General features: G+C 38.1%; 1 protein-coding gene across 6 annotated transcripts in view; it reads left to right on the forward strand.

Annotated features, from left to right (window-relative positions):
• UBE3A (ubiquitin protein ligase E3A) overlaps positions 1-23,573 on the forward strand; it is a 54,118-nt gene that overhangs the window by 15,681 nt on the left and 14,864 nt on the right. For 3 of the 6 annotated variants that reach the window (XM_048325043.1, XM_048325050.1, XM_048325067.1), the window contains 5 exons: positions 1,912-2,058; positions 2,666-2,784; positions 6,204-6,248; positions 15,331-15,641; positions 19,557-20,812. In XM_048325043.1, the coding sequence (XP_048181000.1) occupies positions 2,765-2,784; positions 6,204-6,248; positions 15,331-15,641; positions 19,557-20,812 (1,632 nt within the window). In that variant the 5' untranslated portion in view covers positions 1,912-2,058; positions 2,666-2,764. Of the gene's footprint in view, positions 1-1,911; positions 2,059-2,665; positions 2,785-3,417; positions 3,500-6,203; positions 6,249-15,330; positions 15,642-19,556; positions 20,813-23,573 lie in introns of all 6 variants that reach the window. The other 3 variants (XM_048325059.1, XM_048325074.1, XM_048325083.1) reach the window with 2 other exon arrangements.

Consider the following 23,573-nt stretch of genomic DNA (forward strand, 5'->3'; position numbering starts at 1 on the left):
GGTTTTTTGCATCTATATTGGCAAAAAGTAGCATGAGAATTTTCAACTGCAGTACAGTAAAAGTCTAGTTTCAAGGTATCATGCAACAAATCAGAAATCCTGAAACTACCTGATTCAAAGCTCTGACCCATGATAAGTTCAATTTGTAGATACAAATTTCACAACAAAGCTTCAATGAGTTTACTTCAGCTCAGTGAGATTTGTGACAGTTCAGATACTCCTCCCATCACAGAACTGCTGTAGATACTATGTTCGGTGGTGTGATAAATCTGACTAACAGAGTTGGGTCTGTGTCAGGCCTTGGCACAAACTTGTCTTGCCTATGACTTTGGAGCAGCCAATTTAATGTATATTTTTTAACATTCCAAAATCTGGTGGTGTTTGAATCCAGCACCAACACTTCATGTACTCTTTCACTGTTGTCAGTCGTGTTCATGACTTCTCCCATATGAAACAGCCTCAGGAAAACTTTGTTTTACTAAGGTTCATGGCAGCCTGGTGTTCTAAATACTTCTATTTGAATGGAAATCTGCTGTAGAAAGTTTTTGCCAATAGTCTGGGTGATATAGGACCAAGTCTAGGTAGGGAGTGATTGGTCAGGCACACTCCAGAACATGAGCTGGTACTTCCAGCAGTCAGAGTGCAGGCTTCCCAGCCAGTGAAGCTTTAGAGATGATACCACTGTCCTCTGACCAGTGTACTAGAAGTTACTTGGGCTAGGTGCTAGAAGCAGTTTTAGAATAGGCATCTGTTTCCTCAAAACTAAGGCTTGCCTGAAACTGGACATTTTCAGGTCTTAATCAGAATGTATTAAGCAGTGTTTTACAGCTTCTCAGTTTTGCATCAGCATCTTAGGTTTTGCCTTTCTGTACAGCTGACAGTCAGCAGACATTGAATGGAAAATACTTACCCTGTTCTGTAATGTTGACAGATCAGGAACCTGTCCAACTGACTTTTAATTGTTTTTCTATGTTCCTAGCATTGACTCAGTTAAACTTTGACAATTTACACCCATAAAACATAAGTACTAGAGAACCTCTGTTTTATTTTGGAGATTTTTGGTAGCCTGCTTCTTTTTTACTTTCCTTGTGTCAACTGCACTTGTGTTACGATGAGAACACTCAAATATTACTGATGTTAAAATTATCAAATGGCACTTTACCTATCTCAATGAATGTATGTGATAAAACTAATAAGCATCATTCTGAAACTAACACAAATTTTGTTCTGTGCAGAGTTTGTGATAGAATGGCAAATTATAGTAGATTGGCAAAACTGGGCAGTTTTTCTGACAAACCTTAGAAAATCATGAACCTTGCTAAGATCTTACTGCAAGACTCTTGTATAGGTTGGACTGAAGCACCTAAGAAGGTGCAGTAAAGAAATAAATGGTTTTTACTACATATTTAAAGCTGTCTGATGTGCTCTCTTAGTATTTGCACCAGATTGTTATGTCTGCAGGTGTTGCAGAGAGCTGCGGGTGTGCCCTCAATAGCTTTGTGCACCTTCATTCTGTGTGAGGCTTTTGCTGCATGGCAACCTGCAAATGTGGGGTTTCATCTGGGTTACCACAGGAATAAAACTTATCAGGATACTATACAGAGGTCTGTCTTCATAGCTGCTGCTGTTAAGAGAAAGTAAGATAACTTTTTATTTACTAAATACAATATTAACATTGCAGTTTTTATCAAAAATTTATATTAGCAGAAAGGAAATGCTATTTGTCATCTGACTCTCCTTCAGAGGCCTTGTTTCTTTTCTGGCTTTCTCCAGCGCACTTAGGAGCTTTGGGGGGGAGAGAGAATGGGATGAATTGAGTGTTGAGGATTATGTTTGGAAATATGTTATCCATTAACTTTAGTTTAGAGTAGATAATAGCAGTAGGTAAGAGACTAACTGGTTCCTTTTCAGCCATGGAAGTAATCAGCTGGGGTGGTCCCAGGGCGCTCTGGGCACGAGTATTGCTGAGTGATCATTGGCTGCCACCTGCGTGACAAAGTAAAGGACCAACCCTTCAATTTATACCAGTGGAGCCAGATCACGGGAAACAATTGACAGGTAAAATATACTTTTGAAAGTTTAAGGGAGAGGAGAGAGGACATGTTATATAAATGGAGCAAAGAACCTAAAAGATTTGCTATAGATAGCGAAAGTTGCTCCTCTGAAACTTTTATGTAGCTGTAGCTTACTTCTTTTTGGGGAGAGGCACACAACAAAGTTCAGGTTACTTGTTGCTCCCTGGGAACAGAGCCTTGCTAAGAAACAATGTTAACCCAGCTGTAGCAGCAAAACACCTACCAGAATTTTATTGTAGGTAGAAATTACAGTTCATATTTATGCACACAATTCCAGATCTTTGAATGCTTGTTGTCTTGTCATGGGGTGTTTCTGCTGGTCCAAGAGATGGGTATGGATTTTGGTTTTTTAGAAAGACTAAAAATAAGTTGCTGAATTTTCAAGTTCACCAGTTGATTGTACTGCAGTGAGTAACTCTAGAAGTTAGAATGCCATGCAAAAAATGAATGTAAGTCTTAATCTCACTGATAAAACAATACTTAGCATCAATATTTTTCTTCTTTTTATGTTGGTTTTTTTTATTATTTTTAGAGAATTGGCTGAAAATAATTTTTAAGGACTTTTAACTAAATTATTTTTACTTATTTAGAGTTGTTAAGCTTATGCTTAGCCCAGCGTGATACAGGAGTGGTGTGACAACTCGGTTTTGATCAGTGACTCAAAATTGTGATCACCCTGATGTCACCGAATGGCCACAGCTTGTAAAAGGTAAGCATGAAGCATACTGGGTTGTTTCTCAGGAATTTTTCTACTATAATGTTTATTTTAAGGTATTTAACTTGTATGGCTTGAAGTTAGTTTTATAAATAATATTGAGTTACATTATTTGTTTAAGATAAGTCAGCTGGCAAAGTTGACTTACACTCTTGCTAACAGTGATTTCAAAGCTCACTTAGTTTGTCTGCCTACTTTTTAAAATATAAGCACTGTGGTGCTCCATGATATCCCTCTTAAGAAAAATACTGTCAGTTAAAAGTCTCTGGTGATTTTTACTGTCATACTGAATTTCTGTATAAGTTGTTTAGCATACTTAGCCAAGCATTTGTTCAATTTTTTTTTAAAGTATTTATCCAGGAGGCTTGATGGTGTTAAAATGTGTAAGCTGGCATACCATTACTTCTCTCATCTAGAGGCGTACACTGGAGGTAAAAGGAGTGGCTTGTAGAATGGAGAAGTTGCTCCCTGTGTTGTTGGAAATGAGCCACCATTTGAATTTGCTAGCTCATACTGCAGTATTCAGATTAGTTGGTGTCTTGTGATCAGTATCTACAATCTAATTCAAAGCTGAAATTTTAAGAGCATTTGCTCTGAGATTTTCTCTGAACAGAACTCTTGTTTCAGATTTTAAGCATGATGAAAGGACGTCTTGCCGTACTATATAGTTGTTTTTCAGTACTGTTGCCTGCTCACAGGAAATAACAAGGTATCTTGTTTGTAAACAATTGGGTATTGCAAAATAAATAGCTTCTCAGCAAACAAGTGCAACCTGTAATTAGATTGATCTTCCACTTCATTTTAATGAGTACTGAAAGCTCATTTTGTTAGGTGCTTACATTGTCATTTGAAACCTTTTAAAATCGAGTTAATATGTGCATTAATAGTTCTGCAAACCATAGTTATAGTAGGTCTGCTCATGTTCTAGAAAACAATAAGCTGAAGGAATTTTCACCCTGTTTTCTGCAGAACCACTTTCCTTAGAGGACCAAGCCTTTTTTGACCCAGCTAGATGGTATTTTTTTCTTATATTGTTTATCTTACAGAAGCATCTTTTTGGGGGGTTTTTTTAGAGTAACATAGACTGTATTGTCTGTGTTAACAGACAATACAGTAACATGAACTGTACTGTCTCTTTACAGCCCAGATAAAATTCTCACAAATGATGAGGATAGGAAAAGATTTTGGGTATACTGATACCTGTGTTTACATGTCTGTACTACAGATCGCCAGGCTAACTTTTTTACATGCAAAGTTTAGATGCCAATCTGCTCTTTTTCTGTAATTCTTCATACTGCTATTTATTTTAAAGGCTGAAAGTGATCAGTATTCTTGATGTTTTTCTTTTAACACCACTATTTCCCTTGCATTTTCATAGCAACTAAAAGCACTACTCTCCCAAAGCTTCAATGTGTTGTATGTCGCAATACTAGAATTAAGAGAGCGAAGCCTCAAATGTCCAGACCTTTTGCTACTGTTTACTGAAGTCCTGGAAGTAAATAGAGGAGCTAACCAGTATGAATATAAACGTGCATCTTTCCTCTACTCCAGCTTCTAACACTTACATGCCCAGGTGAATAAGTGGGAAAAAACAATTGAGGTTCTTTTCACTAAGCATTTAGAGGCTTGCTTTGGTTGCTGGAGTTGAAGAGAAATTTTATTTGTTTTGCTGCTGAACAATATTTTTGTCAGCAACTATCTTGTCAGTTCTGAATTTAATGAGTAAGAGAAATGTAATTTGGAGGTAATAAATAGAGGCCAAAATTTTAATTGGGCAGTTTTTATGCTATTTTCCAGTTAAAAGGGTATTTACATTTTAAGCATGAGTATAAAATTAGTTGGATAGGAAGTTCAGAATTCTGTCCCTAGTGTCAGTTAAATTTTATAAGTTAATGAAATATAAACAAATAATTTCCTGTGTTCTGCATCATCTGTCACTGCACAGTATCCAGCTAGCCTAGGAATTCTAAGTTGTCTGCCAGAAATACCTTCTAGGCACTGGGTCTGTTTGGTAGAATCCAGAATATTGTTAAGATCTGGTGCTTCAGAAAAGGAACTAAAATTTTAGTAAAGAATTTAGAGAGCAGTCCAAGCTTTAATAGGCGAGACCATCCAGTAAAATAGCACAATGAAGCAGGAAAAAAGGAATCTATCAGGCTACAACTGGAGATTTCCAATAGCATTTAGAATATTATAGATAGTTATGTAGTAAATAGAGAGATTTAGAAATTGCATTCCTGTAAGTAAAGATTTTTTTCCCTGTAAAGCTATGGGAAAGTCTGCTTATCTGTCCTAACTGAAATCCCGCAGCAGACTCTGGTGAAACCTGCAAAGTTAGTTCTATTTGCAGATTTTAGCTCACTTCTGTTTTTAGAAAGCTGTCATGAAAGACATTTTTGTTCATCCAAGCTGCAGAGTTTTACTGTAATGACTGTGCTCTCTTTCCACTCCTTGCACAGTATTTCCAGCATGGCAGTTCTGGTCAACTGTACCAAAGTTTGTACCCAAGTGAAGGTTCCGTAAGGTCTTTTAGGGTATGATTTCAAGGCATCGTAAGATTATGAGAATCAGAACTGCTGCATTTGTAGTGCCTTGTCTTCTGGCTTGTCTGGCTACAAACTCACTGGTTAGGGGAAAGTCCAAAAGGGAGAAGAAAAATACTGTCTAAAAAAAAAAAAGTCAACTGTTGCATCCGTGCTGTCTTAAGGAAGATGGGAATAAAGAGGAGCTACATAACTATAATTTAGTCTACTGAAGTTAGTATGGAGCTATACCCCTTGAATTACTCTGTAAATTAAGTCAGTGGGGGTTGTCAAGATAAACACAGGTGCTGCTTGTGTGTTCAAAAATGCCAGGCAATAACACTTAATTCTGAATATTACTGGCTGTTCTCTTGGCTGGATTGAAGAAAACAAAGCTGTCTGTGAGATTAGCTCCATGAATTCAGGTGGAGAGAGATGTGAGATTTGCTTTGAGATTCTTTTGGACCCTGCTTCTAAGCTGCTACTTCTTAGACTCCAGCTTTGTAAAGAATTTTTGGTTGCAGTTGATCACTGATAGTCTTTGAGTACACGTTTTGGTTACAGAAGTGGTTATGAAGAATTAGCCCAGAACTGGTGCACTGTGCAGCCTGAATGCAGAAGTACTGGCAGATCTCTTCCTTAATGACTCCTGTTGTGTAAGCAGTGGGGAAAAAGTGCTCTCCTTCTTAAGGAAATTTGGCTTAATTATACTATCATGTTTTATGTTATAAACTGTATTCTAGAGTTTGAGAAATTAAATCTGCAAGTATCAAAAAGTTGATGCTTTTAGTGGCAATAATACACTTATCACGTTCCATCTTTCGTAACTCTTCATATTGTACTGACTTAGAAGTAGAAGCAATGCTTAAGGTTTTCTGTCTGGTTTTGCAGATCACCAGGAGAACCTCACTCTGAGAACATTGAAACTAGCCGAATGTAAGTAAATGAGTGGATGAGTTTGGTGTATCTTGATTAAAAATGTTCTGAACATATATAATAGTCACTCTTCCATCTGCTTAATAAAAAGAAGACAAAAGTTGAGTAGAACTGTGAAATTGCCTTAGAAAATTTCAAATTAATATTTTGCAATTTTAAGCCTCTGTAGAAACTGATTTTTTTTTTTTTTTGAGCGTGAATGAATTGAAGGGAAAGTTCAGAGGTTTAATTTAACGTGAACCAGTAGATGGTAGCATAATACAGTGTCAGAAATCTTACAGCCTATATTCAGACTTGACAGCAGGGATGTAATTTCTACCTGCCATTCACTAACATCTGGCACGGGTTTGAAGACACTTCAGTACTAAGGCACAATATCTGCTGGTATCTGTTGTGGCAGATGGATTGTTGAACTAAGAAAAAAGATTGTGACTTAAATTGGTGAATTTATATGCCAGTTACTTCTGACATAAATTCTGGAAACAGAAAACTAGCTCTCTTTCACTGAACAGTATTCGCAGAGCATATTGCTGACAGGTCTGAACCTTTTTTGTCTTATCTTCATTAGTCTGGAAGTCAAGATTAACTAGAAGCAAGATTGTGATGGGCTGAAACCTTCATTTCAGTTTGAAAATTCAAAAGGTTTGCAGGTTTGCATTAAAAAAAAAAAGTTATTTGAGACTTCATTCTTCTGTGAGTTAGCAAACAAAGATTCTTTTCCAGTTATTCAAACTGTTCTGTTACAGAATTCTAATAGGGAAGCCACAAACTGCTCTTCTGGCTTACAGCACAAGTTCCAAAATAATAGAGGGAATGTAGCCCAGTAGTTGTTGTGCTGTCTGAGGCTTCAAAGGATCTGGGTTCATTTCTCTTTTGCCACAAACTTCTTCTCTGACCTTAAACTGTCTCCTTCACGCCTTCCCCCCAAGCAGTTCAGCATTTTACACACCACGGGCTGGATGCCATTTTCAGGATGTTTTGCAGGCTAGGGACATAGTGTGAATTGCTCAAGGACTTCTCTGCTGTAGCTGCCCAACTTAAGGAGGAGCAAAGCTGCTGTGAGCCCCCCTACATTGGACTGAATACCTAAAAAATGGGGAGGAGGAAACGGTGAGGGCTTTTCTGATGTGTTATTAGCAACTCAACTGCAGTGAAACCTTTTCTTGCGCTAGGAGAAGCAATTCTCCTGTATGACAAACTTCTTTTCCCTCACTCATACCATGTTACAGAAGTGCTGTCCAGCTGCTTTCTTAGGAGTGAGGGTTTCAGGGATCCAGACCTGAGAGGTGCCTCTGCATGTTGCTATGTGGACATGCATTAGAAGTCGCAGAACAAAAGCTCTGCCATGGTCTCTTATTCCTGCTCCAGTAGTGGTCTGTGCTGCATTGTGGTTTATTGTTCCTGCAGCAAGTTGAGTTGTGTCCTTTTGTTTCCCTGGCGTAGCCAAACAGGAGAAATAAGGAGGAGTAGGAGAATAAGTAGGAGAAACTACAGCAGCCTGGCTGTAGTCCACTCTGGATCTTGTCAGTTAGATTACTGTTTTTACACGTTTTAAGGAAAGATGTATCAGTAGCACTCATCTAGACTGGTGTGAAACAAAAACTCTAAAGACCTAGGATAAATCAGAAGGAAAAGGCAGTAAAACTTTTTTCCCCTCTAGGAGTTTGACAGTTCTTGTGTGTGCATGATTTATTTTCCTTAAAACCAAACATGAAAAAATAATTTACAGTAGTAAGCTTTTCTGTGTGATAGCTGAGTACTTTTTCTTTTTGATGTAGACCAGTGATCAGAGTGACCTTGACTTCTTTAAAATAAATGTGAGCCAGTCAAGCTGTAGGAATTCACATATTTGACTAGTAGTTATACAGTATACTTGCGTAACTAAATTTTTTTTAAACTGTATCACAATGTGATGGGTACTACACCTGTTACAGAGAATTTTTGCAATTCTGCAGCAGAGTGGCTCTTGCCACTAGAGGTGGAATGGCAGGTTGGGTGGTAGAGTTGTGACCTGCAAGCCTACTGTGTTGCTAAAATAGTTACTATGTTATTTACATGCCTAAAATTCATTAGTAAATGCAGGGACTTGTACAAGTGGTTTTTTATTTGCACAATGAATGATTGGTTTTGCTCTGGTTGGCTGATACAGTTGCTTTATTTATTTCCATATTTTGCATTGCAAAGCTTTATACCAGGACCATACTCATATATGTTTCACATGTGTGAATGAAAAGAAATTTAAAGAAAATACTCAGTTTCTTACACAGCAAACTCTTCCATGTGTAAGTCTTGCTTATCCCAAGCTTTTCAAGTTCTGGGTTTCCATGTGATGAACATCTTGGTGCTAGCTCAAAGTCAGGAGTCTTTTACCTTAGCATTCATTCAGGTCTTAGAATTGTTAAGGTCAGCATCTTCTGTCTGCTACTGTCACACATCTCCATTGACTTTCAGCTTCAATTAATATAACTTTCTTAAAAAATAACTTCTTACCTGTTCCTGTGTTTTCACTCTCTATTTTATGATGTCACATACCAAGGTAAAGGTATGGCCGTCTTCATACGGCTTTCTGTGCATTCATCTTTCCTCCTCTCTGCTTTTGAGGATAGCATGCTTTGCAATTTTGAAACCCTTCTCTCCTTTTCAAATAGGACTGTAGCAAGGCAGTTTTTCTACGACGAGATTGTGGGATAGATGCTGTGTTCTTCACTCCCTCTCTCTGTCTTCCTGCATTGCTCCATATAGCCAGGACAGACCTTCTGTTCTCAGGGTTGCCCTTCCTGAGGAAGTGCCCTGCCTTTGTCAGCACATGATGTTCCCAGAAGCATGGTAGATCTAGAATACATGGTCGGGAGGGAGGTCCCTTGGGTTAAGCTGGTATGGTCCAAGGGGGGTTCACAATCCAGCCCTGCTGTTGGGGTCCACCACACTGGAAAGAATGAAGTTTGGAAAATGTGAGCTCCATGCATATTTGCTGTGGTGCCAGAGGCTGAGGCAGGCAAAAGGTGTTGCAGCACTGCTGGAACAAAGGGCTGGGCTCCAGGTCTGGGTGGAGTGTTTGGCAGTGTGGTGGGCAGGGCTCTTCAAAAGGCTCTGTGTGGGCAGTGCTATTACTGGAAGCTTGTCTTTTCTAGCACTGCTATTCTTACTCTAGCTAAACAGAAGCAGGAAAACCAATGTGCAAGGTTTGAAGCTGAAACTTGTGCAAAGCAATATGTAACTTCACAAAGATGACCATCTGCAACACCTTTTTTAACTGTTTTTTATATGCTGGTCATGTTGTTTCCACAGTGTAGTATAACTGTTGCAGATGTCTCTTTATGCCTCTGTTAACACATATATTGGAAGTTGTTTTGCTATTAGTACTAAAAAACCTGTTTCCTAGGTTTTTTCTTACCCAGAAGACAGTTTCCATGCACATTAATGCTTTTTTGGAATTTTTTTTTTTTTTTTTTTTTTGCATTAAGAAAATTGCTTATGAACATTTTGGCACTTCTGAATTCCTAATAGCCATTGTAAAACAGGTTGTTGTAGATTTACACTTACTAAATTTAGCAATCATAGAATCATCAAGGCTGGAAAAGAACTCCCAAGACCGTTGAGTCCAACCCTTGACCAATCACCACCTTATCAACTAGACCATTGCACCAAGTGCCATGTCCAGTTGTTTCCTGAACACTTCAGGCAGGGATGGTGACTCCGCACCCTCCATGGACTGCCCATTCCAAAGCTTGACTGCCCTTTCAGTGAAGAAATTATTTCTGATGTCCAGCCTAAACTTCCCCTGGCACAGGTTGAGGCTATTTTCCTCTTGTCCTATCACTGGTTGGTTGGGAAAAGAGACCAACCTCACGTGGCTTACAGCCTCCTTTCAGGTGGTTATAGAGTGATAAGGTCTCTTCTGACCCTCCTCCAGGGTAAACACCCCCAGCTCCCTCAGCTGCTCTTCATAAAACTTGTGCTCCAGACTTCACCAACTCCACTGCCTTTCTCTGGACACACTCCAGCACCTCAGTGTCTTCCTTGCAGTGAGTGGCCCAAAACTGGACGTGGGATTCAAGGTCCAAGAACAGGGAGATGATCACAGCCTCATCCTGCTGTCCACACTATTGCTAGTACAGGCCAGGATGCCAGTGGCCTTCTAGGCCACCTGGTCACACACTGGCTCATGTTCAGCTGCTGTGGACCAGCACCCCCAGGTCCTTTTCCACTGGGCAGCTTTCCAGCCACTCTGTCCCCAGCCTGTAGCGCTGCCTGGGGTTGTTGTGAGCGCCAGACCTGGCACTTCACCTCGTTGAACGTTATGCTGTTGGCCTTGGCCCAATCAGTCCAGCCTGTCCAGATCCCTTCCTGCCCTCCAGCAGATCAACACTCCTGTCCAAAGTGAGATTTATGTGTAAAAATAATATAAAAATTATTGTGACCTAAGCAGAAACCATTCAGAAGTATGTTAATTCATGCTGGTATTTCCAGACAAGTATGAAACATCCATGTGTATTTCTAAAATTTAGGTAAACTTACAAGCAAAAATGATGCAGTTATGCAGGTATTTTAAACTTCAGGCACGTTTTGAATGTAAACATGATTTTAAATGCTTTGTATGTGAACTTCAAATTACTACATGCTTCAATTTTTTCAAAAATTCCTTTAGTGTTTAAACTGCTGATTTTTTCTGTGGCAAAAGTTTCCTTTACATGGTATTTCTCTGTACTTAGTTTAAGGTATTTGAGAAATGCAAATTACATTCTGTTTCATATGAACTTTGGAACAAGTACCCTCAATCCTTGTTTTTTATAGGTTTTAGACATTAAAAAATTACTACCAAAAATGTAGCCCAGTTCACCTTTGTCTTGGTGGTACATGTTTCTTGTGATACTCCACAGTTTTGGCAGAATTTAAATTACAAATGCAAAGGACTTACTATCTGGCTTTTTATTAGCTAAAGAACGTATGAAAAGCCTAAAGGCATTCTTTTTTCTGTAACTACCACAAACTAACTCAGTGAATGCTAATTTAATTTGAAACAGAAAAGTGTGCTTGTGAAATTGTTGGACTTTGGGGAAGGAAGTTGGGTATCTATTTTAGGCGCCTCTCCTCCTCACTGAAGCAATGCGTATTGCTTGAGGAGGTTATACAAGGCCCACTGAGTGGGAAGTTATCCTTCAGTCATAAGGATATACCTGTGAAATGTTTACAACTGCAGCCACACCAGTGCAGTTTCATAGTTGGATGTGCAACAACAATGAGTATTTGGAAATGTATATGCAAGTCAGTCACTATTGTAGCCTTAACTACAGCAGTAACTGTGTGCTAATGTACAGCAAACTAGGCCTTGAGTTTTCTAAGGGACCAGTTGCTCTTCAGTAGATCCCTTTATAGGAACTTAAAGAGAGCCGCAGTCTTCACGGGGGTAGCGTGAGCTAAGAATAGAGAGTGGTTTTATGTTACCTTGCTTGATGAACCAGTTTTAATGCCTCAGGCCAAGAACTTTAGTTTTCGGCATATTAAATGGCATGGGGAATGTCAAAAGAGATCAAGTTTTCACTTTTGGACAATATAGAGTATGCTGCAAGTTCTTCTGCTGAAAAATGTAGAAATGGGAAATGTGGGCTTTTGGCAATGAAAGGTGATAATAACACCTGAAGTATACACCAGTGGGAATGTGGTATGGAATGTCTAACTGTGTTGTAAAATTACACATTGACTTACTCAGAACTGCCTTTTCTGTAAGTCGTTTTATCAATGAACCTCAGAAATGTAGCTCTTGTGGAAGGCTTGGTAAATTCTCTTCTACCTTCTGAGGTCTGTGTCCTCACTTAAATTTATTTATTTATTTACTTAAATCATTTGTCTAAGGTAATGTGAAAAGACTGTGGAATAGCTTCCAGGGAGAGGGGGGAGGATCCAGCTGGATCCCTGTAAGTTTATGGGGGCTTATGGAACTCATACAAGAATACTCAAAGAGGTGGCTGATGTCATCGCAAGGCCTCTCTCAAGGATTTTTCAACGATCCTGGGAATCTGGAGAGATCTCAGTCAACTGGACACTGGCCAGTGTTGGCCCAATATTCAAGAAGGCCAGGAAGAATGACCCTGAAAACTACAGGACTGTCAGTCTCACATCAGTGCCTGGTGAAATTATGGACAAGATTATTCTGGGAGTTATTGAAAAACACCTGAAGGACAACTCAGTCATCGGTCACAGCCAGCATGGGTTCATGTCAAACTTAATTTCATTTTATGCCAAGGTAACCCATCTAGTTGATCAAGGGAAGCCAGTTGATGTTATCTTTCTGGATTTCCACTGTCACTTGGTGACAAGCTGCAGTCACTTGGTCTGTTTAGCCTGGAGAAGGACATTGGAGGGGAGACCTCGTCATGGTCTACCGCTTCCTGATGAGGGGAAGCAGAGGGGCAGACACTGATCTCTTCTCTGTGGTGACAGGACCCAAGGGAATAGCATGAAACTGTATCAGGGAAGGTTTAGGTTGGATATTAGGAAAAGGTTCTTCACCTGTAGGGTGGTTGGGCACTGGAACAGACTCCCCAGGGAAGTGATCACAGCACCAGGCCTGTCTGAGCTCAAGAAGTGTTTGTTAGGCAGATGGTGTGATTCTTGAGGATGGTTCTGTGCGAGGCCAGAAGCTGAACTTTGATGATCCTTGTGGGTCCCTTCCAACTAAGGATGTTGTCCTATGAAATTCTAATACTGCTGTATTCTAGTACACCATATTGTTTGCTTCCATACTTGTTTTAAAACAAAATTTAAAAATACAGCCTTCAATCAGACCTTCTGTCTCTAATAGAGTTTCACAGAACTTGAGTCAGTGAGTCTCCAGCTACAAGTCAGAAGTGTTTGTAAATAGCCTTATTGTAGGCATAGCAAACTTTGAGAAGTAATTGGTAGCTAAAAACTAAAACAAAAAAAAAATATTGAGTCTATCAGAAGTTAACTGTTAGAGACCAGTCTAAGCTTAGCTTTATCTACTGGCATCTCAGATATGACCTGATTAAAATGGAGTGTTGTTTAAGATGAAAAATGTGTTGTTAATATATCAGTGTTTATACACTGATATAACTTTAATCAAACTAGGTGTGTGAGCTAGAAAGATGTGCATGTTGCTGAGACAGATGGCCACAGCTCAGTTGTAACAATTCAACTTTTTCATACAAAATACTTAACCTGATTACAAATTACAGTATTTCACACTCTAAATCTGGAGGTCTGGAATGATTGAAAGTCAGGAATGATCAAAGCACGAAATTTTGCAATCAGTAATAGTTGTTTCTTAAATCATGTACTGGTCCGAGTTGTATTAAAACACTGTTGCTTTGGCAGGGTTTGGGTGGTTTTTTTTAAAGTCTCTATACTAATGGCTGAAGTATGAAAGACAGGATTAAAAAAACCACTTATTTTTAGATGTACATGGAGAGAGGCAGATTCTCCTAAGCCTACATATAAAAATGTGAGAGACTAGAACTCTTTCCTTAGATTAGAATACAGCTATTCCCTGTTACACAGTGATGATTTTAGTCATATTGCTCATGCTGCTGCTTTTTTTTTTTTTTTTTTCCCCCCCCACATCCATCTCAAAGTCCCAGGGAAACCTTTCTCCTCAGCTGGTTTTTTGTTTGGTTTTTTTCCCTTGAAACGTACTGGGGCATTTGAAAGTTCAGATAGACATCAAAGTAATTGTTTTGCTTGTAAGATGTATTTTCTTCTCTGGCATCATGAGGTCTTGAAGGATGAAAAGAAAGAAGCAAAGGTGTTACTGCTGAGTAATATACACCTCAGCAGTCACTCTGAACGCTTTCCCTCCTAAAGTAGCTGCATTGAGACGGCTATTTAACCAGCCATTATTAACAGCAAGGTGCAGCAAGTGCTGAGTAGTACCAGTCTAGCACTTCAGTTCTGACGTACTTGCTCTATGCAGAATCTGTGCATGCATCAACATCAGGAAAGGCAATTTTAAGTTACTATTACAATTTCTGATGCTCTAATCTTTATGGTACTGTATCACTAAAGTTACGTAAAAGGCCCTTATGTTACACCTAGTCAAAATGTTTGAAATCTTTCATAGTTGGTAGTTTTCATTAATAACTTACTATCTTAAATGAAGTTGAGGTTTGGGGCTTTCTTTCCAAAATGTGGTCAAACGTTGTGCTCTTGGTGCTGCATGTAGCTGCTTCTGTCCTGATTACCTGCGGCTTTCCAGTGATTTCTTTAGTATTTGCACGTTTCTGCAGAAGTCTGTGACCTTATTAATAAGACAGTTACATTTTCTTTTGTGCATATATATAGTACTGAGCACATAAACTTGTACAGCAATACAGCTGTGATTTTTCAGAATACCTACTTGCCACCTATGATGGTAAGAGAAACAGAAGGATTTGGCAGATACTCCTTTTTTGGATTTTTTTTTTCTTTTTTTTAGAGAACCGTATAATTTATTTAAGCTGAGGAGAAATATATTCAGCCTTGAGCACATCTGTAATTGTGTTTTTGGCATCAGTTTAATTAATAAAGGAATATTTTTTGTGCGGATTTAAATAGACTAAATATGATAATTTAGTCATCTGGAATCTTGTTAAAATGGGTAAAATAGTGTAGTATTGATAGTATTGCTAAATAAATGTCTGAATTGTTTGTGTTTTGTGCCTCTTCCGTCTGTCAGTGGTGACCATGCCTCAGTACTATATATTAGATTCAACACCTGTACAACATCCGGTTCTGTTTCGGTTGCAGCCTTGTTTTGCATTCAAATTGCTCTCTTTTGTAGCAACAGCTGAGATTGTTCAGAACTGTACAAGATTGTCTCCACTGTAGCATTACCATAAAAAACTACGCATGAACAGGATTTATTTTTCACTTACATAGAACCCACAAATTAAATTGTGTGTTAAATATATTTGCATTTGTCAAGATGAGAATCCTGGATTTTAAAAAATCTTCTGATGTGTTCTTTCTGACAGAAATCTTGTGTTTCAGTGCCTGACTAATCTCTGCCTTGCTGATGCTATTGAATGAGCTTTGTATGTGAATGCTCCACTAATCCTTGTACTTACTGTTTGAATGTTTGCTACAGGAAGCGAGCAGCTGCAAAGCATCTAATAGAGCGCTACTACCACCAGTTAACCGAGGGCTGTGGAAATGAAGCCTGTACAAATGAATTTTGTGCTTCCTGTCCAACTTTTCTCCGTATGGATAACAATGCAGCAGCCATTAAGGCCCTCGAGCTTTATAAGATTAATGCAAAACTCTGTGATCCTCATCCCTCCAAGAAAGGAACGAGCTCAGCTTACCTAGAAAACAATTCCAAAGGTGCCCATAACAATTCCTGCACTGACAGAAAAATGAACAAGAAGGAAATGCAAGGCCCAAGAGATGACTTTAAAGGTAAGATGTTTACAATTTTCATAAAATAAAACACATTTCATTTGCACGAGTACAAGCCAGCAGAATTCACTCTGGTGGTGTTCTGCTGACTTCAGTAAAATGCAGTGTTAGACAGTCAAGTATTTTACTATGGTTTTGGAAAAATGGGGGGATTAATGCTGAACACTGATTCCAGACCTAGATCTTGACCGCATCTCTGTTAAAATCAACATTCATTTGTTGTCTTACAATAATAATGATTTTTGCAAATATAGAAAAGCTTTAAGTGCTTTTGTAAGACTGTTTTGGTTTTGCTAGTTTCGTAACTCTTCTGCAGTTAATAAATTATAAAAGTTATACTTTTAGCTAATTCCAGATTCTTTGCTAAGAAACTTAACAGATGAAGAAAATGATACAGTGGGTGATAGGCAATGCATTCACTAAGCTAAAAATGTTTGAGCACAGTTATTTTTAAACCAGTGTAAAATGAAATACTGTTCTGTATATGTTTTCTAACTTCTGTTTAGCTTTTCAAACTCTGTCTAATTGTAAATACATACTAATAGAATAGTGTTAGTTGTTGCCAAAACCCGTGATGCAAACACATCCAGAAACCAGGCCAAATGTAATTAAAGCCGTTAACCTTTGAGCAGACCTTTTTTAACTATTGCGGCAAAAAGTGGTACAAACACAAGTCCAGATCCATTTATTTTAGCTAAAGAAGGTGAAATTGTTTACAGCAAAGATTTAATAAACACTACAGAATCAGCAATAAAACATAGTACTGTGTTATAAGCAACCCAAGATGTTCCAGTTAATAGCAGCATCAGTTTGTTCTTTATCTGATGCAAGGATAAATTTCTCCCCAAATTATTTACGATCTGAATAAGCAGAGAGGCAAACACTGGGAAAGGGAAGGCAATGTAGCCTTAGATGAGAAAGAGGCACATTAAGTCTATTTTGTGATTTTTCTCTTGATTTTTTTGTATTTTTTATGGAGCTTTTCAGATACAGAATTTTCCTTATTCTCTCTAACCATCCCCTCTCCCCAAGGCGGGTACCTAAGAGTCTTCTCAACCTACCTCCAGAGACAGTCTTTTGGCTACAGCAGTGACTCAGACTTCCTCTTTTGGAGCATCACAAGTACTGACCTTTCTTTGTACCTGTATAGACAGAACTTTAATGCATTCTTAAAGCCCATCTGAGGCTTAGTTACCTTTGGAATTGGATGATGTCTAAGGAATCTCGCACTCAGAATTGTTTAAGGTCTATGTGCTACAACAGTTACTGGGAAAATTGCAGCTAAGTTCAGCAAAGCCAAGGAAAAGGATGTGTGACTTTTTTTTATGCTTGACATAGGATTGAAAGTTCTAATAAATTGAAAGAAATATCCTTCAGAAGTAATTACCTAAATTACTTTTCTCGAGTTCTAAGCCCTAAGACTGTTAGCTTTGAGGAAAAAATTCCGTGGAAGCCATTGTCAGCATCTCAGTAATACCTTAGATAGCAGTCCACAAACAAGGAAATAGAGAAATCACAAATATATAGAAAGCATAGGTTACAATTGTAATCAGAGAGGAAGCATCATTTAAAAATCGATGTTGTCATTACCTGGGAATCTATTTTCAATTTTGATCACCAAAATATTAAATTGGAAACAGAGAAGGTCAGTTGATAGGCAGCAAGGAGACAATGATAACAAAGCTTCCATAAGAGATAAAGAAAATATAATTAATGAATTCGCTAATTAGGGAGTGTGTTGTTGGCAATATATAGATCACACGCAGTCTTTTTCACAGTCAAGGATCACTGTTAAAACTTGACTTCATGTGCAGGTTTTTGACTTCATGGTGCAATATTACTGAGAACAAGGTCTGAGAGGAGTTGCTTTACTGGATTGCTTATTTGAAATAGAGGACATGAGAGGAAAAAGCATGTAAAAGCTCACAGATCCAGACACAAGTCAGCTAAAATTGGCTTGTGTTATGGTGAAGCTTCACTTAGGTTTGTTTTCCTCCAGCTGTTCTCAGTGCTGTGCAGTAAAAATGGGGCAGGCCCTTATGGCAGCTCAATTACGGGATGGTCATGGGATAGGACTTAAAGCTGCTAGGAAACTGCTGATGGTATTATTAAATATTTTAATTGGAAATAGTACATGGTTAGTTCCTGTAATACTAAAACGTTTGAAAGAGTGAATGAGGAATTCCTATTCTAAGTATGGAAATCTGAAATGTGTTATATTGTTAAATTGTCAACTTGTGTTGATAATTTTTATGCTATGAATAATGTCTATGGTCCAGACTCAATGAACTTGAGACTGTGGTCCTCATTTTGAGGGGCTGTCTCATGGGACATCATTTGTATCAGCAGTTAAATTTCTCTTAACACAAGAAAATTAAAACTTCTTTTAAAACAAGTTTTTCTTCCTGAGCATGCACTGCAGCAGACAAAAATAGATGCTGTATTAAGCTTGAATCCTTTCATAATGGTTTCAGTAGAGCTGTTTTTTTAACAGGACAGATTTTAGTTTTGAGCTTTGTCAGCATTTTCAGCTTGGAGTCAATCTAAGTAGCATGACATAAGGTTAACCTTTCCTGTGTTAGATGTGCTCAAAGAGTGGCTTGGGATTCTGTGAAAGTCAGTAGGTTGTCTGTCTTGTCATCATCTAGTTTGTATTTTTAATTTAATGACTTCTTGGAATGAGTATCAGTCTAGGTAATTACATTTCAAAATATGTTAATGTACAACATCTTTATTAAACATGTCTTTATTAAAATGATAGAATTCTTTCTGCAGAGGTAGGTAGTTCTAGCATGGTTAGTGAATACAGTTCTGAGATGTTTTCTAGATCTCTAGAGATGCAATTAAACAGATTCTGTTTTAATTCTAAATTATATGTCAGTTCAGAAGAATCTGCTTAAACCAGAATATCTTTTCAAGGTCTGATCATGTGGTAATCCTACTGTAAATCATCACCTGATATGAAAGCATCTGTGGGTTCTGTTTGAGAAGTAACATAGAAAGCTATAAATAATGTTTTCTTCCTTTTTTCTAAAGAGAAAGGAAGATTTCAAATAGCAAATGGACCCTTCAAATATCTTATTTTGTATCAGGAGTTGGGGGAGAGGGAAAACAGACAGGTATTTGGAGCAGATGATCTGTGTAAACTATCTTGTTCATCTGAATAGCATGTTGATGAGTATACCCAAATTGCTTATCTTAGTGAGGCCTAATGTACAAAGAAATAATCTACATGCCCCACTGTATATGTAATTTAGAAGGCAGCATAAATTTCAGAGCATATATTGAGGGCTTTGGAAGGGTTTTCAGGCATCGATTTAGTATCAAAACAGTTGCAGAAAGCATGAAAAAGAGAAATAAGAAATCTTACATTGCCATTTAAATACCACAAAACAAGTGATTGAGCCTTTTCTTCAAGGTTTGGTTTTAAGGGTGAAAAAATGTGTGAAGTCCATAAACATGAGCTGTGTTCGAAAAAAGAGGTTGATGCAGTCTAGTTTGTTTAGTTTAATGACTTACACATTAACTGTGCAGATTTACCAGAAGACTGTATTGTTGCAGCCTTATTCATTAAGTCTCATAAAGTTTAAACCTCTTACTGATTGCTCTTGTTTAGACAATAGAGTGCTGTTAACTACCAAATGTAGTTAATTGGCTGCAAAACAGTTTCACCATTGTGCACATTCTCTGATTGACATTCATGAATAAAATATTTTACAAAGTCAGTGAATGAAATCATGATGTTTCTTGCTAATGAAATTATAAAGTATCTGTCTTGAATTTATTCAGCACTGACACTGTTTTTTCAATTTTAAGGGTGATATGACACACAGATCTCTTGGGTAGGGCAAGCCAGAAGTATTTTATCATTTTAATTTTTATCTTAATAAAATGAATAACTTTATCTTTTTATAGATGTGACTTTTCTAACAGAAGACAAGATATATGAAATTCTTGAACTATGTCGAGAAAAAGAGGATTATTCCCCTTTAATCCGGGTAATTGGGAGAGTGTTTTCTAGTGCTGAAGCACTGGTACAGAGTTTCCGAAAAACCAAGCAGCACACCAAGGAGGAGCTCAAGTCTCTTCAAGGAAAGGATGAAGACAAAGATGAAGATGAAAAGGAAAAAGCTGCCTGTTCGGCTGCTGCTATGGAAGAGGATTCTGGTGCATCGTCATCTTCATCATCAAGAATAGGTGATAACACACAGGGAGATAATAACCTCCAAAAACTAGGCCCAGATGAAGTGTCTGTAGATATTGAAGCAGTCAGACGGGTCTATGATAGGTTACTTTCTAATGAGAAAATAGAAACTGCCTTTTTAAATGCACTTGTGTACTTGTCACCTAATGTGGAATGTGACTTGACTTACCATAATGTGTACTCTCGGGATCCTAACTATCTGAATTTGTTTATTATCGTTATGGAGAATGGCAATCTTCATAGCCCAGAATATCTGGAAATGGCTCTACCATTGTTTTGCAAAGCAATGAGCAAACTACCCCTTGCAGCTCAAGCAAAATTGGTCAGATTGTGGTCTAAGTACAGAGCAGATCAAATTCGGAGAATGATGGAAACATTTCAGCAGCTTATTACTTACAAAGTCATAAGCAACGAGTTCAATAGTCGTAACCTAGTGAATGATGATGATGCTGTTGTTGCTGCTTCAAAGTGCTTGAAAATGGTTTACTATGCAAATGTAGTAGGAGGGGATGTGGATACAGATCATAATGAAGAGGAAGATGAAGAACCCATCCCAGAATCAAGTGAACTAACTCTTCAAGAGCTGTTGGGTGAGGAAAGAAGAAATAAAAAAGGTCCTCGAGTGGACCCACTGGAAACTGAACTTGGTGTTAAAACTATAGATTGCAGAAAACCACTTATCCCTTTTGAAGAATTTATTAATGAACCACTGAATGATGTTCTAGAAATGGACAAAGACTACACTTTCTTCAAAGTAGAAACAGAGAATAAATTCTCATTTATGACCTGTCCCTTTATATTGAATGCTGTTACCAAGAACCTGGGATTGTATTATGACAATAGGATCCGGATGTACAGTGAAAGACGCATAACTGTGCTCTACAGCTTAGTTCAAGGGCAGCAGCTCAACCCATATTTGCGACTTAAAGTGAGACGTGATCACATCATCGATGATGCTCTTGTCCGGGTAAGTCATGCAGCAGTGTGGAACTTGGGTTTGTTGTGTCTGACCACTGCAAACTACATGGGCTTGGAGTAACTGAAAAGGACTCTCTGTGAGTGCATAGATACTAGATTTCCTCTAGAAGAATCTCAGATAGCTTTATTGTTTGAATTCTAAGCATGATGCTGAAGATTTGTATGTTCAGCAGAACCACTTCTGCTCAGAGTGGTTGCAGATTTAGATGTTTGCAAGTGCCAAATAGCTCTTATTCCCCATTATCAGATCCTGCACAGATCTGAATGGTGAGCATAACCAACTTCGGTTTCTTGTCCTCTGCACTGTCCTGGGTTATCTTCTGATGTGAGGGATTTTCAGATGGAAGTTGAAATTAAAACCTTTTAGTTGTGTACTCTTCTTGCAGACTTCTAAATTTCTAGAAATAAAGCATTGTTGCAATTTGGTGCAAATACTGATATGACTGAGAAAGGAAAAGACAGACCTGTTAATACAGAGAAGTATGAGAGCAGCCTGTTTCTGAGTATGCTGACTTACTGAATTAAAACTTAAAGCCAAGTCTTCGTGCATTTTTGAAAGAGGGGAATCATACAGGATACAAACTATTTTACAGTAAATAGGTCCATATATGACCGAAATACATTCTTTAATTCTAGGACCTTTCCTTTTTTTTTTTTTTTTTTTTTTGTTTAAGCTGATAATTTTCAAAAACTCATTTTCCCATGTTCTGTTACTAAAGCACAAGGTTTGCAAATTTTTAAACTTACCCTTGGCTTTAAAATTTGTCACTGAAGAGCCAGAGAGATATTTAGAGAGGTTTTGGGGAAATTACCTGATTTTTGCCTCTCAGCCCAGCTGTTACTTGTAGTTAAATTTGATGACTTTAACTGCCACTGAAGGTCACATGTGAGAGCCCTAAATGAGCTCCTACCTTGATTTTTCTGTATGCCTAGCACTTTCTAGCTGGGTTAGCTGCTTCATGGGAATTGCTGATATTGTGACTTGTCGGGGAAAATATTTGTCTTCAGTACCAAAAGAAAAAATAAGATTGTGGTGCAGAAATTGGCTCCTGTCTGTAAACTCAACTTTTTATTAGACAAATAAATACAAAAATACTGTGGTTTTTGATTTAAGAGTAGTCTTTGTAATTTCACTATCTGTCAGACTTAGAGTTGTGTCTAGTTAGGTTTTGTCTTATTATTGTAATGGAGTTTATTCCCTAAATGTTCCGTTTTGGGCACATAAGTACTGAAAAAAAGGGAGGGACAGTACTTTCTCTTTAGGAGAGGATGAGCTAAAAGAGCATAAGAGCTAGTTTTAGGACATTCTTTTTAATGTCAGTTGCAGCAGAAGAAAAGCAAACCTTCGTCTTTATGCTAATATAAGAAGGAAAATCCATAAATAAGAGAAAAGGCATTCTTTCACATACTGCTTGTTGTGGAAGTTGAAATCTTTGAGGACAAAAAAAAATATGTTTAGTGTAGGTTAAAAAGCTTATGGGCAACATCGAGTTGCAACGGGGCCACAGCAGTCACTGCTGTGCACGCTCTTGGCCTGTAGGAAGTTTAGGAAATTTAAATCAGATGAAGCTGAAACATACTAATCTAAATTGTGATGCACTTGCAGCAGCCCTTGCACAGCCTAGCAGCCTGAGTTACATGCCTGGGCAGTTGCCATGGATCTTCCTATGGCTGTTAATTTAAGCTGCCAGAGTATGCTAAATTGTGGTGACCTGACTGTCAGAGCTCCAAGAAAAGTAAGGATTTTAAACTGTTTATTCTGGGACAGAAAATAAAGGGAAAAGATAAAATTGTTCTAAACTCATGTAGTCTGAACTAAACTGTAGTGGTAGCCAACAAGACCAAGTGCAGCCCAGGCATTTCTCAGAAGTGGAAAATAGATTATATTCCATAAAATGGAGATGAACACAGATGTGCCATCCACAGTGGAGGAAGGGAATACGTGCTGTTTCAAACAGATGTTGCAGGGTAGCTGTTGTGGGATCATGTGGACTTAAGGAAAATTGAATTGATAAATGTATGAAGTGGGTACAGAATCCACCTTTTAACTACTGATATGTCTTAACTGATGATACAAAGTATCAGTTCTCAAGGAATATATTTTAAATATTCCCCAGGAAGTGTTAGTGAATGGAAACATGTAATTTCACTGTTGACCATAGTGTGCCTAGGTCTCTTTCATTTGTTTCTTCTCATTTTAATATCAGAAAGGATGCAATAGAAATACATTTAGAGAACTGAGAGTCTCTTCAGAGAAATTGTAAAGTCCCCTTAAGGGTAAAAAAGATGATGGAGAGGACATAAAAGATGGATGGGGAGAAGTTGAGTGAGAAATAATGGTTTTCTCAACTGGTAGCCCCTTGTTTTATTATCAAGAATCAGGCTTAATGTAAGCAAAATGACCTTTTTTTCACACTGTGTGCCTTAAAATGGTGAATGTCTTTGCCCAGGACCTGTAACTCTTTGTGCAAGAAAGATCCATCAAGAGCTAATGGACATTACAGGCATTTTGATGTGAGCCACACACAAACCTCAGGAAATCTCTAAGCTGCAATTGTGCTGGTAGCTGGGAAGCTGTTGCAGGGGAGATACTGTTCCATGCTGTCACCTTTCATCAGGGAGTGCCTGATCTGTTCAAGAATTGCGAGCTGTTGTTACTCGTACTCTCTGTACCTGGTTGAGAAGTGATTTTAGTAATTTTCACAGTTACTTCCTAGTTGGTCTGAAACAGGTCTGGAGGAAGCTCTTCA

The sequence above is a fragment of the Corvus hawaiiensis genome, chromosome 2 (genome assembly GCF_020740725.1).
Source record: "Corvus hawaiiensis isolate bCorHaw1 chromosome 2, bCorHaw1.pri.cur, whole genome shotgun sequence".
In the NCBI taxonomy this organism is placed as follows: domain Eukaryota; kingdom Metazoa; phylum Chordata; class Aves; order Passeriformes; family Corvidae; genus Corvus; species Corvus hawaiiensis.